The sequence below is a fragment of the Neodiprion virginianus genome, chromosome 4, assembly GCF_021901495.1.
Source record: "Neodiprion virginianus isolate iyNeoVirg1 chromosome 4, iyNeoVirg1.1, whole genome shotgun sequence".
In the NCBI taxonomy this organism is placed as follows: Eukaryota; Metazoa; Arthropoda; class Insecta; order Hymenoptera; family Diprionidae; genus Neodiprion; species Neodiprion virginianus.
Genome location: NC_060880.1, coordinates 15,817,290 through 15,834,880, shown reverse-complemented (window position 1 = coordinate 15,834,880; position 17,591 = coordinate 15,817,290). Strand labels below are relative to the sequence as shown.

Genomic DNA, 17,591 nt, shown 5'->3' with positions numbered 1-17,591 from the left:
AACTGCATATTTTCTTACGATTTTCGGGACATAAGTAACTGTGTTGAATTTCGCTACGAAAAAGCCCGTGCAGGGGACAGTGCTTGTCGAAATTTGAACCCATTACATTAGTTTGTTTATTTAATACAGGAATAAAAAGGCTAAGTTTGTTCGGTCGGTAAGGGTAGAATATTGTAATAATATGTAGGAGTACTACATGACCTTAGTGGCGACCGTTAGGCTTTCGTACCTTTGTCGTACCATGACTTATCACAGCAGTCAGTGCGCATTTGAGACGTCGAGTTGTATAATAGTTCAGTGTCGCGCGGCTGGTGTCGCCCAGGCGAAACTCGGAGTCCTCGGAGTTGATCAGATTCCGTGTGGTGCGCATCCACAAAAAGACGCGGGATATACAACTCAACGTCTCTCTGCTTCTTTATTCGTACGATCGCTTATAACTCGAGAACTACTGAACCGATTTTGATTCTTTTCTACCTGCGAATAGCTACAAGGTCTAGCCAGAGTTTAGGTTACACGTATTTCGTTACAACTGTCAACTAGATCAATAGAATTAGAGATATAACGATATTTGTAAGCCATATAGGAATACTGAATTACTGAATAGTTACTGTCACGACTGCAAAATAAGTCAGAATCAGGGGCTTACTCTTCTGGCTAGCCGAACGCGATGTTAAGTAACGCGTCGTGTTTACATTTATTCGGTTCTCAAGTATTTTTTCTACTATATACTTATACCTTTTCATTCACCTTACTCTCGCCGATAACGGTATTTATAATAAACGTATGGAGTCATTCCGCATGATTATTTTATTTTAGTTACTTGATATGATACACTGAGAAATAAAAATATGAACCGGAATAATAATACAAAATAAATTGAAATATACGAGTATCGTGAACACACATTAATTTATGAAAGGGGATGAGAGTTGAAAAATCTTACAAAGGAAAAATTGAATCTCTTGCAATCGGTCGATAATTTCCTTTTTACAATTTTATTATTGTTTACGTCTGATTTACAATATAATGGAATTCTATTAGCGCGTATAGTATACATTTCATGTTACTTAACATTAGTCTGAGTAAGTTACATTCATTTCCTTTTCTTTGTTTTTTTTTTTTTTTTACAATCATAGCTATTGGTTAACTGTATTTATCAATATAACGCTTACTAGATATAAATATGCAAGGTAATATGAAAGCGAAAATCAATTAGCCGTATAGAGCGTTGTAATTTTAAATTGAAAATTTAATAGTTCATGATTATTATTTCTTTTCAATTTGTATAATCAGAATGAATCGAGTTACACGATCGTAGCGTTTTAATTAATTATAATCGTAAGTTTTCATAGAATTAATTAAAACATTAAAATAGCATAATTTATAGTCCCTAATTTCATAGAAGTATGTATAATTACAGCGTAATTCCATGTAATCAACGTTTTGAATATTACTATAATATTCTCTCTTAACAAATTAATATCATATTACATACGCGACCGTATTTTTCGTATTTTCAAGTATAATTATTATTACTATACTTTGTAGTGATGATTTATATAGTGGTATTAGGGTGTTTTCAAGCATTATTTGGGTGTTCGAATACATAATATAGGCCTGCTCAGTGGTAATTGGATTACATAATATCTTATAATAATAAAGATAATGCCATAGTTAGAACAATAATTGATTGTATTCAAATGATTGAAAACTAGATTTGTATATATTATATCAATGTGTAATATTATGCAAAAACTTGAGAAAATGAACAACACTCTGAAATATGTATACGTATAACACTATTATATATAATATCATTAATTACAGGCTTTACTACAATGACATATGCACATAATAAGTATTATATGTCGCTGTCCATCAAAACTTTACATTCTACAGTATTAATAATAATAAGAAAACTTTAAAATATATTGTTATTATATTCAAAATTAATACCATGCCCCACAGCTATAGTCACTCACAATATCATATTTTTCTATCAACATATATCGACGACGTATATATAATGAATCAACTTCAAACCATTTTCCTCTCATTATTCTTCATTACTAAATCTTTACAAGATTACTGATTATATTCAGCGACAGTATACACAGATGTATGTATGTATGTATAATATAATATGCATGTAATACAGTGTTGCTAATTAATTTCATTATATTGTTTTATTGACATTTTGTAATACCGCGTTTTTCAACAACGTCTCGCGTATATCTCAAAATTAGTTTCAAGCCAATTTTCGAAGGAAATTAAAGTCCTTCGTCCTTATCCATTCTCACATGTCTCAATTATCGATAACGATATTAGTAAAAGAATGGCAATAATCATTATTTCTACAATCGCATCTAAATGGATGCACGTGCGTGAGTTATTCTGCTTTATTGAATTAAATCAGTGATAAATCGAAGAAAATAACGATAGAGAAGACGATGGAAAATTACGTACTCATAATACGAACATAGAATAGCGATCGCGTAAAATAAAAAACTTTGGTTAAACTTAAACGTCAGGAATGAATCTTCCAATAAGATAGTAAGTCACTTCTAATATTTATTATACACTCACCGATCAAACTGGCCACAGAAAATTTGCGATTTGCGAATAACGCATACAACGAACATGACTTTGTCTCGAAATCAAATCAATGGGCCAAATTTTCATTCCCTTCATTCGATGAAAATCATAACAATTTTCTAACAAAGTATAAGAATCCCCAGAGTTGTAATTATAATTGCGACGTGTTTTAATATAAGATATCGTGTTAAATACAACGCGTACGCGGTTCGACTTAATCTTACATGATATTGTGAGCACCGCTCAGTGTCCCGACTAGCGCTGCATTTGCGGTCTGAGGTCCTGAAGGAGCTGCCGCAGGTCCACCAGGTGCGGGAGCTCCCGCTGGACCAGATGGTGGAATTCCTTGTTGCGGCGGTAAGTAAGGATAGGGTTGTTGTTGAACGGGTGGCGCACTGTCCGGCATGAATTTTGCTGAAAAATTTCACCAAGAAAAAACGATCGTTATCAATCAATTCTTCGAATCGTGTGAATCGTTGTTTATTCTTTGTTTGCGTTTTTACAAATTTTTCCCTTTTTTTTCCCCCTCTTTCTATCTTTGTTGAGATACTGCTGGGTGAAATGTAAAAAAATAGTATTTAGAAGCAGCGTTACGATATGATTACGGGATTGGTGATTTTTTTCTTTAAATGCCTGACAATGATTGATAAAAAGAAATTGCAACGGAGAGATTTTATGGAATGTCTAAAGATTTTAGAAATCATGATCGTCAAGTGTGGAAAAAAGATTGAAATTCATCAAACTGTTGTAATATATATCGTATGGGGCTATAGATAATATTCCATGTGCCACAGGATATTGCATAAATTATGTACAAAATAATTCGGATTATGTGTATATGTAAAGTAATAATATTGCAAACGCTAAATAATATATGTGATTGTGGTCTTGTAAAACATACAATAATTATCTGGGGTCACAAGTAAACAATTATATATATAATATAATATACATAATTACCACACACTGACAAATCAATTTATAGTTCGGTTCGTATAACGATTTAAATGACATTGAAAGTATGAATAAATTATAACTTAATAAATCAATAGAAAATAATATAATCGTAACAAGGATCGAAGAAAAAATTTACCCAAAATAAAGCGGACGATAATTGTATAAATAATCGACAATTATAAGCACACGCGGTCATACACTTATATATTCACAGACAGATAGTATATCGTATCGGTATATTGTACGATCATTCTCATGTAGGAATAATTCTAACACACAGCCCCTATTTATACACACATAAGGATTGTTGATATTTTTTTTCCACGGTACGATAAAAGAAATACAACGAAAATATTACACCCAAATACACATATTATGTAGTGTAATTAAACTGAAAGTGTGTATTATTGGAGTGATTAATTGTGTTTTTGTCTATGAATTGCGTACGATGAAATTTTTGCGATAAAAAGATGGTTTCAACTCGATCTCGGTTGCAATTGTTTGTGTACGAATATTGTGTACCTGTGTGTGTCTATAGTGAAGTCGATGTTTTATTATTGTTAATTGACCGTAATGAGTACGAGCTACTAATGTGATTTGTTTGTCTGTTAAAATGTTATTGAATAATTATAATAACTAATAAATTATAATTCGACTTCGGTTTACGCAAACAGTGTATAATCACACAAAGTAAAAATTATTACAAATTTCAGAATTGTATATTACATCAAGTTTTACATATTTGGGTCTATTCAAGGAATTCTTTTCTAATTTGGGTCCAGGATTTTATTCAATCCAGAAAAACTTTGTTCGGGGTGGAAATAAGTTTACGAAATTGTGAATTCATGTTTTTTGATTAGAAGAAGAATTTGAAAATTAAGCTAATGCATAGATTACTGATATAATTTTCACAATTTTCGAAGCTAGTTGTAATGATGAATATAGAATTACACAGGTTTCAAAGAGACCTGACAAATGAATTGTACTAAACTTTCTTCATAAAATCTCAAAAACGATTCGACTTTTTTTGCCTGTAAAGCTTTATTACCGGACACGTAATTATTAAATTTGTATGTGCGAATTAGTGTGGAAAAAGTGTTCGAAATAGAATTAAAAGAGTTTTGTAATAGTATAGATTATGAATAATTGATACGTGCTTTTGTACAATAAATTTTATATAATATAAGCGATTCATGCAACAGGCGGAGAAAATTATTTCTTCATAATTGATTGTCTTACCTTTCAATTATATACGTTACTCAATATTTCTTATAGGTACATGTATGTTAATTTTGGATCCTCTTCATCGGCACGTAGCGTCTCGACTATCATCCAATAGCATGAATGTTTTTACAACATAATAATTACTCGCATACAATTAACTTACTTCGCAATAATATATTCTATGAAGACTGCAATAGAGCTGTGTACAGTATAATAATAATGTTTGAAAAGATTCTGACGTTCGATCGTTACGTATAATTTATACATTAATGTATTACCTACGTATCTCAAATGTTCCAGCTGTTGTCATTATACGTTATTATACTGTAGTTCATATTTGATTTATACACGTATATATATATACTGTAAAATGTTGAAAGCAGCCATATTGATATTACTATTATTTTTGTTCTATAAACATGCGTGTACACTAGGGTGGTCCTTATTTAGGGGGTCGGAAAAATTTTCATTGGGACGTCCCCAAATCATTAAAAAATCTGCAAAGTTTTAATTCTCTACGTCAACTGGAACATATGCCAAATGTAAAATACATGTAGTTGTTATAACCAGTTATTTCGTTTTGTATGATTTTGGTATAAATTAAGGGTCCAATTTGAAACTTGGCAGAGTTGTTGTTTATAATGATAGGAATGAACCCTGAAATTTTTTAAATTTTGCCATTATTTTTCGCTTATATATAAGCCTAATAAAAGTGATGCTATATTAAGCTTATATAAAAAAAAAATGAGTAGATTATAAAATTATGATAAATTTTTTTAGTTTTCACGGTTTGTTCCTATCAGTACAAGTAATAACTCTGCCAAGTTTCAAATCGGTCCTTAATTCATGTCAAAGTCATATAAAAAAATATAACTGGTTATAAAAACTATGTATTTTACATTTCAAACTTTCGGAGCTTAGAGGCACGTGTTTATTTATTAATTAAGTATTAAATTGAGTAATAAATTAATTATTACCCCATTTATGTCGTTAAATTGTGATTTTTGACTTTGAAACACAACCTTGACGTGTTGGGATTTCGAAACTTTTGTCGCTGAAAATCGCCCAATTTTTTTTTCAAACACTTATGACTATAGGAAAGACGGATACCAAATTGCAGATTTTTCCAAGCATTATTAAGATGGGAAAAAAAAGAATGCAGTGAGCCGCAGTTCTCATTTAAATTACGTTGAAAAATTCACTGCCTTAAAAGCAATATTTTGACTTGACCGACAGGCTCAACAGGGCAGTTGCACATAGGGACAGGCTGCACATAGTTTGAAAAAAAAAATTTTTTATAACTTTTTCCGCCTTGTTCACACGTAATTTCGAAAACAAGCTAAATAACGACCACCGTAATGTGAATAATAATATACTAATAATAAATCAGGTATATACGTGAGTCCGTATACATGTAACTAACGGTTTACAGATATAATTAATAATTATAATAAACATGTACTAACACCTCGTGATAATTTCCTTTTTTTTTTCTTCCTTTCTTTTACATCATGTATAATATTATGTATATCACACAAGTCGTTTTATTTATAGCTATCATATGTTCATGGAAAAGCGACTGCAGCTTATAATATATGCCTTACTGCAATTATATCGAATTTTATAACTGAATCCCGATTTTAGACACACATGCAGACGTACAAATCATGGCAACGGTTTAATATGCGCTCTAAAACAGAAAAAGGAAAACAAATCCTATGTTTGCTAACGTATTATAATAATATATTTTATAATATATTAAACGTATATGTATGTATATATATATTATAAACATATTGTACGACACAGCTCGACTCTTATCGGGTCGAGATTATACTACATAAGTTTATTTCTTAATTTCTCTTCGTTTTGTTTCCAAATTCTGGATCTTTTCAACTATAAACGTGTATATGATTGTTCAAATAATCGTAACTTTGAATCCATTAGTCATTCTTTCGTTGATATATATGAAATATATATAGAACGAAAGAATGAAATTTATTCTACTGGTGCTATCATACAACGCATTATAAATATTAAAACTAAGCAAGACCAGTTTTCCTAGTTTTTGAATTGCATTTAGAGATTGTTTTTGGATTTCATTCAGACCTGGTCCCAGTATATATTCTGAATATTTTACCATCTCTAGAACATTTTAATTCGATAGACAACGGAATTGAATTAACTTTTCAAAAAAACATTGTCGATCTTTCAACGCTAACCGATGAAATATAAAAAAATACAACAAATTCGTTCAAACAAATTGAATCCTCTTCAACAGTGACATCCTCCTGTCGTCGATGTACCTATGGTGTAAGGAAACAAGGTGTGTTCTTGCGTATCACTGTCGCTTCGGCCATTGAGAAAGTGCCCCCACATGACGTCGTTTATATTTAACTGTAATTTTCGCGACGTCATGTGGGGGGGAGGTATCACGTGAACTAATTACCGTGGGAGTAGAGCACAACATCTTGATTCCTTCCACCATGCATATACCGGAACAATATATGGATGCGCATGATAAGAACTCGGAGCAGTTCCGAGTTTCGCCGGGGCGACGCGACGTCGCTGCGCGCTAGCGGCTTCAATCCAAACAATTGAAACTCGCAGCTCTGTTCAGAGTGTATGTGTAACATGGATTGCCTATAATTAAGGATCCTTATGTTGCGCATCAGGTAATGGCCCGGTATGCATATTACATTGTTACGATCGTTACTATTACCATTATGTTATCGATCGATACGCAATGACAATTATCTAATTTGTTAATAAATAATCACACAAGGATTGCAGTAATCTATATACCTATAATATAATAGTGTATTTTCTTTCTTTATCTATAAGCTACGATTTCATTATATATATATAGATATATATATATATAGTTTTCGTTTTGAAAATCTGCTACTGTCATATTATCTGAACCACACGCCGATGTAAACGTTACATGTAATAACTATACTCGTATATGTATATATAATATATGTAGGGTATATAATATTCGTCGCATTATTGTTTCATTTCTTTCTCAATATAATTCCTATGCATGTACAATTTTTTTATTCGTATGTGTACAATTTACTGGCTTGTTCATTATTTAGCTCGATTTTTAGATGCTACCAAAGAACAAGCAAAAAAAAAAAAACAGAAGAACATAGAGAAAAATTGTATAGTGAAGTTTGAAGAAGAATAATCATTAATACATCAGATCGACATCATCGTTTCAGTTTTTAATTCAATATTAATTTCTTTGCATCGGTTTTTTCTTAATCCCAATTGTTACCAATATTTTTCAATACATACATGGATACGATTACGATTTTTTCAGCTCTACATTGGTAACTACGCTCGCACAACTTTTTCCTCTCATATTTATTTTTTTCCCCTCTATTTTTCAAACCTTCTTCTCGATTATATACCCATCGCATAATATATTTACGATAAAAATCCTGACTTTTAATTATTATAGAAAATCTTTATTTAGTTGAAATGTGTCAAATACCGAAGAACGTATAGCCATTACATGGTATGCTAATGATGTATATATTATACCTTGGTTTACCTGAATAAAATCAATTTCTTCTTGTTCATGTTTGTTTTTTTTTTTGTTTTTTAATTTTTTTTTTCCTTTAATTGGTTTGGACTTAAATTATATCATATCAATTGCGACCAGCGATGTCTGTTGACGCCTGAACAGTATTTGGCGTATCAAAATTATTTTTGTGAATCGCTTCCACCCGTGGTGCTCGCTGAAAATAATTGTTTTTCAAATCGTTTATAAATCATTATCAAAAGACATGGAACAATTTTTAATACAAAGAAAAAACAAATGAATATTAAAATTATCTACGTACGTACATTCTTTTTTCTCTGTTCTTTGTTTGTCTCAAAAACAAGGCATGCAAATTTATATAACATATATTAATCATGGCAGCTTAGGCAATTGATTATAAGTATTTTGGATTATAGTTCTTCATAGATTCAATATTTAGTCTCACAATCAGATTCTATTTCGTGCGTGTTACTATAATCAATAGTATAATTATTAGTGTTCTAAACATGCAAATAATTTGCCATGCTTTAACAAATATCAATTTTAACTAGCTATAAATTAACCTCGTTTGTATAAATTTGGTACATTATATACGAATGATACAAAGATTTTCACATCGTTAAATTATTATCACTGTATATAAGTTACAATTAATCCTGATAAATTGAAAACTGTCGCAAAGACGGCGTATAAATATTTTATTTAATCAATTATAGTCTCTGCAGAATCATACAGTTTGGAAGGAAAAAAGTTGTAGAGATTGTAAAACGAAGTTGTATAGAATTTGCACTACCGATAAAATAAATGAAAATGGCACTGACATTGTTCGCCCTCAGAAAAATGTTGATTGTTTTAATCTAACAGTCTTGACAAAATTGCATCATAAATTAGAAATTTTCTACCTTTTTAAATATTAATACTCATTTTCGAACAATTCAGAATCCTCAAAAAGGATATTGCACATAATCAAAGCTATATTCCGATTATCAGGCCATGCAGTTTTCAAGAATGGACAATAAGCATAACAATATCCGTTTGCTTTAAAGTAGAGAATAAAAAAAGTAATGAAATGCAAATATAAAGAACAAATTACATTAGTATAATAAAAATAATGATGACAGTAACGGAATGAAGGTAGTGGACAATTACGCCAGTCGGAAAAATCCATGTTATGTAAATGTTACTAAGCAAGCCATGCAAAAGGCGCACGCGCAGAAATCATTCCAGCTTGAGATTATTTGGTTTATATAAGATAGTATAAAAAGTACGATGTAAAAAGATTTATATCTAATAAATTATGAATAGCAGGTTATGTAACAATTTGCTTGAAAAATTCGATTGAATAAAAATTGAGAATATTGAAGAATGATTGTAATTGTATTCGAGGAAGTGTTTGTATGTTTTTTTGTTTGTTTGTTTTTCTGTTGTAGAGAAAGATCATGCAGAGGTATCTTGTCTATGCGGTGTATTTGTGTTTATGTGAGTGTGTGTGTATTTGGCAAACTGTAGACGAAACAATTGTACGGCTAATTAGTTATTCCAAAGTTATAACATAACTATAGAAAATTGTTAAAACTTGTAACAATATTAGACGTCACAGGTGTAATATTCTTACGGTGGCGAACCTGGGGTTCGATTATGTAATTTCACTTTTCACATTTCTCACCATCCAAGCATTCCGATTGGTTGACTAAACTTTGCAAACCAATCAGAATGCTTAGATGGTTGGAGATGTAAAAATTGAAATTACATAATCGACTCCCTGTGATAGATTACTGGGTGTACACCCGTTACGGAAATTCTTTTCAGATGACACTTCGACCTAGGCCCGTTTGGATTGGCAACCCTGGGGCCACTGGTAGCGCCCCCAGGATTGCCAATCCAAATGGGCCTCGTCGAAGTATCGTCTGGCAGATATTTAAGCAGCGAGTCTACATTGCGTGTGTAGATATGTGGTAAATATATGGTATACATGGAAACACAATAAAGCACCAGCCGTTCTGTATTATTGTAAAAAAACTGTTGAAATACTTCCTCGTAGGGGGGAAAAATCGGGGCTGCAGACAAAAAAGAAAACGAATATACGTTTCAGGCGTTCTTTTCTGATCTATCGCCTTATCGTACGATATCGGAGAATTTAACAAGACTCCGGAGTTATTGTATTATGTGATTTCAGAAGTTTGAAGATCGTGGTCCAGGCGTATTATCATCACATGGGACCAAGTTCACGGAAAAAATTAGAAGGTATCACATACTTATGTCCAGCATACACAAATACACGACACTTATAGACAGACACATACCTATTACGTATACCATTCAAGTCAGAGTATTTATACGTATACGGCTTGTCATTGTTGTAGGCGATGGGAAAAAAAAAGCAAAATGCTTGTGTTACCAGAACGTGGGAATAAGAAATCGTTCTTTGATTGTAAACAATTGAGTTCAAAGAGAGCAAGTTATGATTCTGTCTGTTCATGAATTGTTATAAATCCAATAATTTTGTTCTTGTTTTTATGTATCAATGTGAATACGTATAGGATAGTAGAAGTGAAACAAGTTGAGTAAAGCTTGGGAATGAGTAAATCAGTACAGACGTGATACTAGAAGAAGTAGTAATATGGTAGTGGCAGTTGGAGTAGTACGTAAAGTAATTAATACACAGGTGTGAAACACAGCGACAGTCAGCATCAGCGCAACCCCTAAACATTACGAAGATCAAACTAATACACGATTATATACATACATATGTATATATATATATGTATATGGTAGCGGTATTAGGAACAATGATTATACATAACACGATCACCATCAATGTCAACAATCCTATACAGAAAAATGCTTTCCAACGAACACATAATTCTTATGTATATATGTAGATATATATGCACACCTACATAGTAAATAAGAAAAATAGCAATTAAATCAAATTAATAATCGAATGACAACAGAAGTAAAAGATTGAGGAAAAAAAGTTGGAAAAAAAAAACTGAAGCACTGTATAATTTACTGTACTGAACAGTTTTTAACTGTTCATTTTTTTTATATATATATTTTTTCTTGCTTCCTTTTTGTACGTTTCAATCAAATATAAATTCCTACATCAAGACACAAGATCGCGAGAACTACCTGCAGTCTCACTCACACACATTATCGTCCGTCAATCAGCCCGCCTACATGAAGTTCGCTAGACGGAAAACACAGAAATATGCACTTGTTAGTGAAATTTCAAACTATTTAATTATCTGTTTCGATGATGTAATTATTATTGTAACTATAATTGTGCTCGATGGATTACAATATCATAAATTTTTTCAAACTTTCAATACTTTACTGTCCATTATTATACTGTAATTGCGTTTTTACAATACTGTTACTAAATAGTTGCATCAATAAAAATTTGTACGATCAGGAGAAAAAAATACAGTAGAATGCGATTATCGTACTTCATAATCGAACTCACGCGCCCTTATCGGAATCTATGTGTGTGTGTTTAAAATTTCAAGTCTATGTGTGTATATATGAATTGTATCGCGACATAAGACAACATTTATGAGACATATTTACGTATAGATGATTCGTTCATAACGTATGTATATGCATAGAAATCGACACATGCTTTATGTATATTGTGCAACGACTTATACATGTGATATATAAGTCGATACGAAACGTATTAATTATGAACAACAATTATATTATAACATTCGTAATTTGTTGTTATTGTTGTCGCTGTTATTTTTTCGTTTTCCCCCCAAAACATTACATACACACATTGTAATTCGGTATTTCGCGATGATATTTCAATCTAATTGCTTAAGATATGCAACCTGTTTTGTGATATACTGTTGAAATTGTTGTATGTTAATAATAATAAATAATTGTTTTGCTTTTTTTTTGTATCCACTTACCAACGATGATGGCAAGTATGATGAGACCAATGACTCCGATTATAATCATCATCTGTAAAATAGAGAAAAGAAGAAACGTTAATTACATACATTCATTCAATCTGCTGCAGTTTCAGTGATAAGATCACCATATTATTTTAACTAATCGTTCGATGATTCTTGATCTTACACGATATATTATTTATGATCATTAGGTTTGTAATAGATACTAAAAACTCCCCAAGAATGCATTATGGATACACAAGAAATACTGTTCGTGAATATTAATATACCTTTAAATTTTGTAGCCAGAACTTCCTCTTCAACTTTCCTGCCTGTTGTTCAAACTGTGATGCGCCTTGCTGTAAAGCGTCTAAAAAAGAAACACGAGTAATTTAAAAATAAGAGTATATTTAACTTCATAGAAAATTCTTCTCCAGTTTTTCAATAACATTATGAAATAAAATACATCACCAAATAAAAATACGCATAAATTAGTTTAGAAAAATTTGAATTTCTTAATTACGCCTCAACCTCAAATTTACGTGGCATTGATTTTGTGAATTAGAGGTTTGACCAATACTGAAAGATCGCTACTTGTGAGTAAATTCGCGTGCACTTACACAATTCGGAGTCGAGGTGAATCTTACCAAAATTCACCTGTATTCATGCACTTCATTATCAGAGTACGTTTTACCAAAAATTGGTAGAATGTACCTTGAGTTGCATAAATGCGGGCGGATTTTTCGAAAATTTACCCTGACAATGAATTGCATAAATGCAGGCGGATTTTGATAAAATTAACCGTGACAATGAATTGCATAAACGCAGGCGGATTTTGATGAAATTTACCCTGACAATAATTGCATACATGCAGGCGGATTTTGATAAAATTTACCCTGACAATGAATTGCATAAATGCAGGCTGATTTTGATCAAATTTACCTTGACAATGAATTGCATGAATGCAGGCGAAATTTACTCTACCGTTAATTACTGTCCATGATGCGATAATTCTACCAAATAACCATTAATATTAACGATTCCGACTACCATTAGAATTCCTTTCCCTTTTCTTTTTTGATACATACAGCAAAGAATGCTATTTTTCGAAGAGAATTTCGCAATATACCTATGTAATGAGTATCAAGTTGATTTTAACAATAGTTACCAGCCCGATCGTCGAGTTCCGATAATTTTTGATCACGCTCCAAGACCTTCTCGACGTTCGTCTTCATTATATCGACAACCTCGTCAACCTGTGCCTGCGTCTGCTGCAGCCTCTTGGACGAGGCAATTTGTTGGGGAGTTCTGGGGCCCCCGACGATTCCATCGCCTCCGGCACCCGCCGCCGCATCCGGCCCAAGACCGCCTTCGCTTGCCCTGAAATTAATCGTCACGCATTTTTATAATTATTAAAACTGCAAAGTATATAAGGATAATTGACAAAGGGTGAGATCCCATTCAACAGGCAGCAATCACAGCTAGGAATTTCTAGTTCTGGTTACTATTATAAAAGTCTGTAACTATATTCTCATTTCTTATCACAAACAAAAAATATGAGTATATAGTACTCGTCACGAAATGAAGATGAGTTTTGTATCTGTAAATGCAGAAAATATAGTACGTTTTATTATTCTTTTTCATTATAGTCACCGATGGTGTCATATTTTCCTATAACTATCGCGATGGTTGGATGTTGGTACCGCATAATAAATTGAGAATGTAATATTGATGATTATAATTTTTACACTAAATAGTTACCAATTTTTGTAATAAATATAACAAATTGAATTTTTCTCGGAACACATGCGGTTTTATTTCATTCTTATTTTTTGACATTTGCGGAATGGAATTGTAGCAGATGATGGCGGTAGAGTCTCGATTCCGTCAAGCCTCATATATCCCTTCGAACGCGATACATTACGGATCAATTCTTGGTGGAGAAAATGAAAAGGAAAGGGGAAACGAGAGAAATGAAGAGAGTGAAGAAGAAGGAAAATACAATCTTGGACTCATTATTATCGAAATTGCAGCTCTCCAGTTTACTGTGCTTATGTTTTTAATCGCGATCAAGACAAAGTTAGACGATTATTGATGATCTGCATCTTTCATTTTTAATCCTACGTGTATACGAGTATCCTGCATATGATACCCCCACCCGACTTAATATAACCATATTTTTGCGGAAACCTTGCAAGTGAACGACATGTGTTATGTCTAATGTCTACACATCCATAGCATCAGGAATATCGTAAGTATCTCTGAATGATACTGAAATTGCACAACCATCGGAAGTATCTTCAAAATCATTTTATTCTTGGTATCTTTTGACGAATAAAAAAAATAACAAAGCAACAGTCAAATCAAAATGAAAAATTTCAAGATCAAAAATATTATCATATTATCAATTGGTTCTATCGTATGAATAACGTATCGCGATTTTTTTCCTCCGAGTGGTAGCCGCGCGAAAAAAAAATCTCGATATATGGATGAAAAATTCATGATGTAATTTCTCCCATTGCGCACGACCTCTAAACTGCAATGTAATTTTCTACAAATTTCTTCTTTCTGTTATATTGTTTTTACGTATATTTTAGAATGTAATACAAGTTTTTTTTTTTTTTTTTTTTAAACTTAAGTAAGGATAACAACAATAATAACATAATGAATAGTAAAATGAAACTTTCATTATTTACATACCATATGCATGTATAAACATTTGTCCAGATACACCTACCTAGGTATTATATAGTCATACACATGTGACACGTATTGTACATGTATGTATATACTTTTATACCTATATACATATCCATTCTACAGACCCTACACCCACACATCGGATTGCCAGGGTCGCAGCTCCTCGCTGTACTCCCGGTAAAAGCTCACTGCTTCTGCTGCCGTTGGCTGCTGGTTTGCTAGTTTTAAAGGGCAAAGTTCACACGTAGGCCACCCGGTACCCGTTCGATGATCATACCGTTACGTTTTAACCCCCGAGGCGACGAACGAACGAGGAGCGGAATAAAATAGGTGCAAGACAAGGAACGAAACTGAACGAAACAAAACGAAACTGAAAACGTAGTTTACTCTGCGTTTATATGTATAACATTGAGAATTAATTGTAAATATGGAAGACGCTGATAGTAATGAAACAAAAAGTAGTTGAAAGCGTAATAATAACGGAATTGACCTTATAAAGTATAGTCTTCAGCCTTTGTAACTTCAATTCTACGTGTAGTTTGTATGTGTAATACTAAAATTATTACACTATTATATAATATAGGTATATTAAAGTAGCCATATAACGCTATCAATTGTATTATTTCTGAAGAGAATAAAAAGTAAAATTAAAAACAGGAAAAATGTGTTCACTGTTGAATTTTTTCAAATATGGTATACATAAATATTACTTTACTCTGTGAAGAAAGAAAAAGAAATGAAAACGTTTGTTACTGGCATTGTACAACCACATATCCCGCAATATTAGCAATAAAATATTAAAGTACAAAATACAATGATCTGTGAAACTTTGATTATTACAATCCATGCTTGAGAGGGAGAGAGAAAGAGAGAGAGACATGGATAGATAGAGGCAGAGAAAGTGTATGACGAAAATAAGGACACCGATTACAGTTGTGCATTTGACATTAAGTAAAATAATAGAAAACTGTGAATATAAGAACATGTTGTTAATATAAATATTATTATTATTGATATAATCGCTACAAAGAGCGTAACAGATTCGAATAAGAAGAGAAAATGATGTGACGTAATTTAAACGAGGCTTAAAAATAAATACCGGTACGAAACGGAAATCCATGCAAGGATCGAAAAATTAACCAGTTTAAATATAAAATATCGTTTGTGTATTCAACCCATTTATGATATGTTTTATTAATATTGCGGTACGTTATTCACAGAGAGAAACGTGGTCGCGCTGTCCCGATCGAAGAAGAATATATTCCTTTGTAAAGCTTGTACAGCAGCAGCGCGGTGTGGCGTTGCAAGCTTGTGGAAGTAGATGTCAGGTAGGGAAGGCGATTGAGAGCAGGTATACAGTATATAAGACAAAATCGATTCGAGAAATAGGACGGTTAGAAATTACGCCCTAAACTCGCGTTTGCAGCAGCGCGTGGTGGATAATAGCGAAAAGAACTTTTTAATAATGCATGAAATTTTGAAAATTATCGATGTCGAATCCGCACCTCAATAAAAAATGAAAATATAATATAATTAGCGTCTGCGCCGTATGATCGAAATCAACGAATTATATACTGCGAATGCAAAAAAAAAAAAGAATAAATATCGTTTAAATGTAAAGCAATAATTGAGAGAGAAAGAGAGAGGGAAAGGGAGGGAGAGGGAGAGGGGGGGAGGGAGGGAGAGACGGAAAAATGTGAAAAATATCAATCGACAATTTACAGAATATACGTATATAATTGTAAAAAATTCGGAACGGAAACAAAAAGTCGGCAATTGTACGCGAATCTCGGCAAAAATTCAATATACAATGGATCGTGTGTTCCTGCGTGTTTGAATGTAGTAATAAATGCGCGGAATTCGATACATGGTGTAGCAGTAAATCGGCCGGTTTGCACGGCGATTGCGATACGTATATACATATGATGAATAATAAAGGTATACGAAGGTGTGATGATAAAATTGTGTGGTGAATACGTATAACGATTGGTTGGGGTAACTTTGAAAATAGTGTACATACACATGCAAGGATAATGCGTATTATATGTATATACTCACATGATATCTAGTTAGCCGGAAATCCGCGGTGTGTTACGCGTGAGAAAAAATTGATTTTTTTCTCTCCTCTTACTTGGTTTTCTCTATTGAGGTTTATAACCGAGCGAACGGACGGACGGACAGACAGTCTCTTCGGGGGAGAGAAAAGGCGGAGGATGCTTGTTACACTGAGGATGGTGCCACCGCTACTGGTGGTACTGCTGCTGCTGCTGCTGCTGCTGCCGCCACCAAACTCGCTCCGCTCCCCTAGCCCTCTGGTATTGATAAATTTTCCTGAATAAAATCGTGCCCCTAGTACGCACGGCCGAAGCTTCGTCGAGCAACCCCCGGCGATACGTGTATCGAAATTACGAAACGAGCCGGCGAGTAATCGAGAATCGAATTTGGGAACGCGTTCGAATTTCAAACGAGTTCGGAACGCGCGACGCGAGATAACTGTTTTTTCAAATCAATACCAGCGCGCGAATGCGGAGGCAATAATCAATATCGAAATTTTTCGATTCTTTTCAGCGACGGAGCTTGTGTCTAACCGGGAAACATTGCGAGATCGAAAAAATCACAACAACGCTGGTTTATTCTTTTGTGCAAAGTCGAAGAGACAACGTTCG

The 17,591-nt window shown here is 32.9% G+C and overlaps 1 protein-coding gene and 1 long non-coding RNA gene across 2 annotated transcripts; both read right to left on the bottom strand.

The window, feature by feature from the left end:
* Positions 1-1,045: 1,045 nt before the first annotated feature.
* On the bottom strand, positions 1,046-17,272 carry LOC124303155 (vesicle-associated membrane protein 2-like). Its single transcript, XM_046760036.1, has 5 exons — positions 16,984-17,272; positions 13,394-13,605; positions 12,516-12,595; positions 12,244-12,295; positions 1,046-3,009 (listed from the first exon to the last, which is right to left on the bottom strand). Coding segments are annotated over exons 1-5 (540 nt in total). The 5' UTR covers positions 16,986-17,272; the 3' UTR covers positions 1,046-2,815.
* LOC124303161 (uncharacterized) lies at positions 4,931-11,455 on the bottom strand. The gene is made up of 2 exons (XR_006907853.1): positions 8,635-11,455; positions 4,931-8,525 (listed from the first exon to the last, which is right to left on the bottom strand). It is a non-coding gene; the product is annotated as an uncharacterized LOC124303161 (long non-coding RNA).
* Positions 17,273-17,591: the final 319 nt, after the last annotated feature.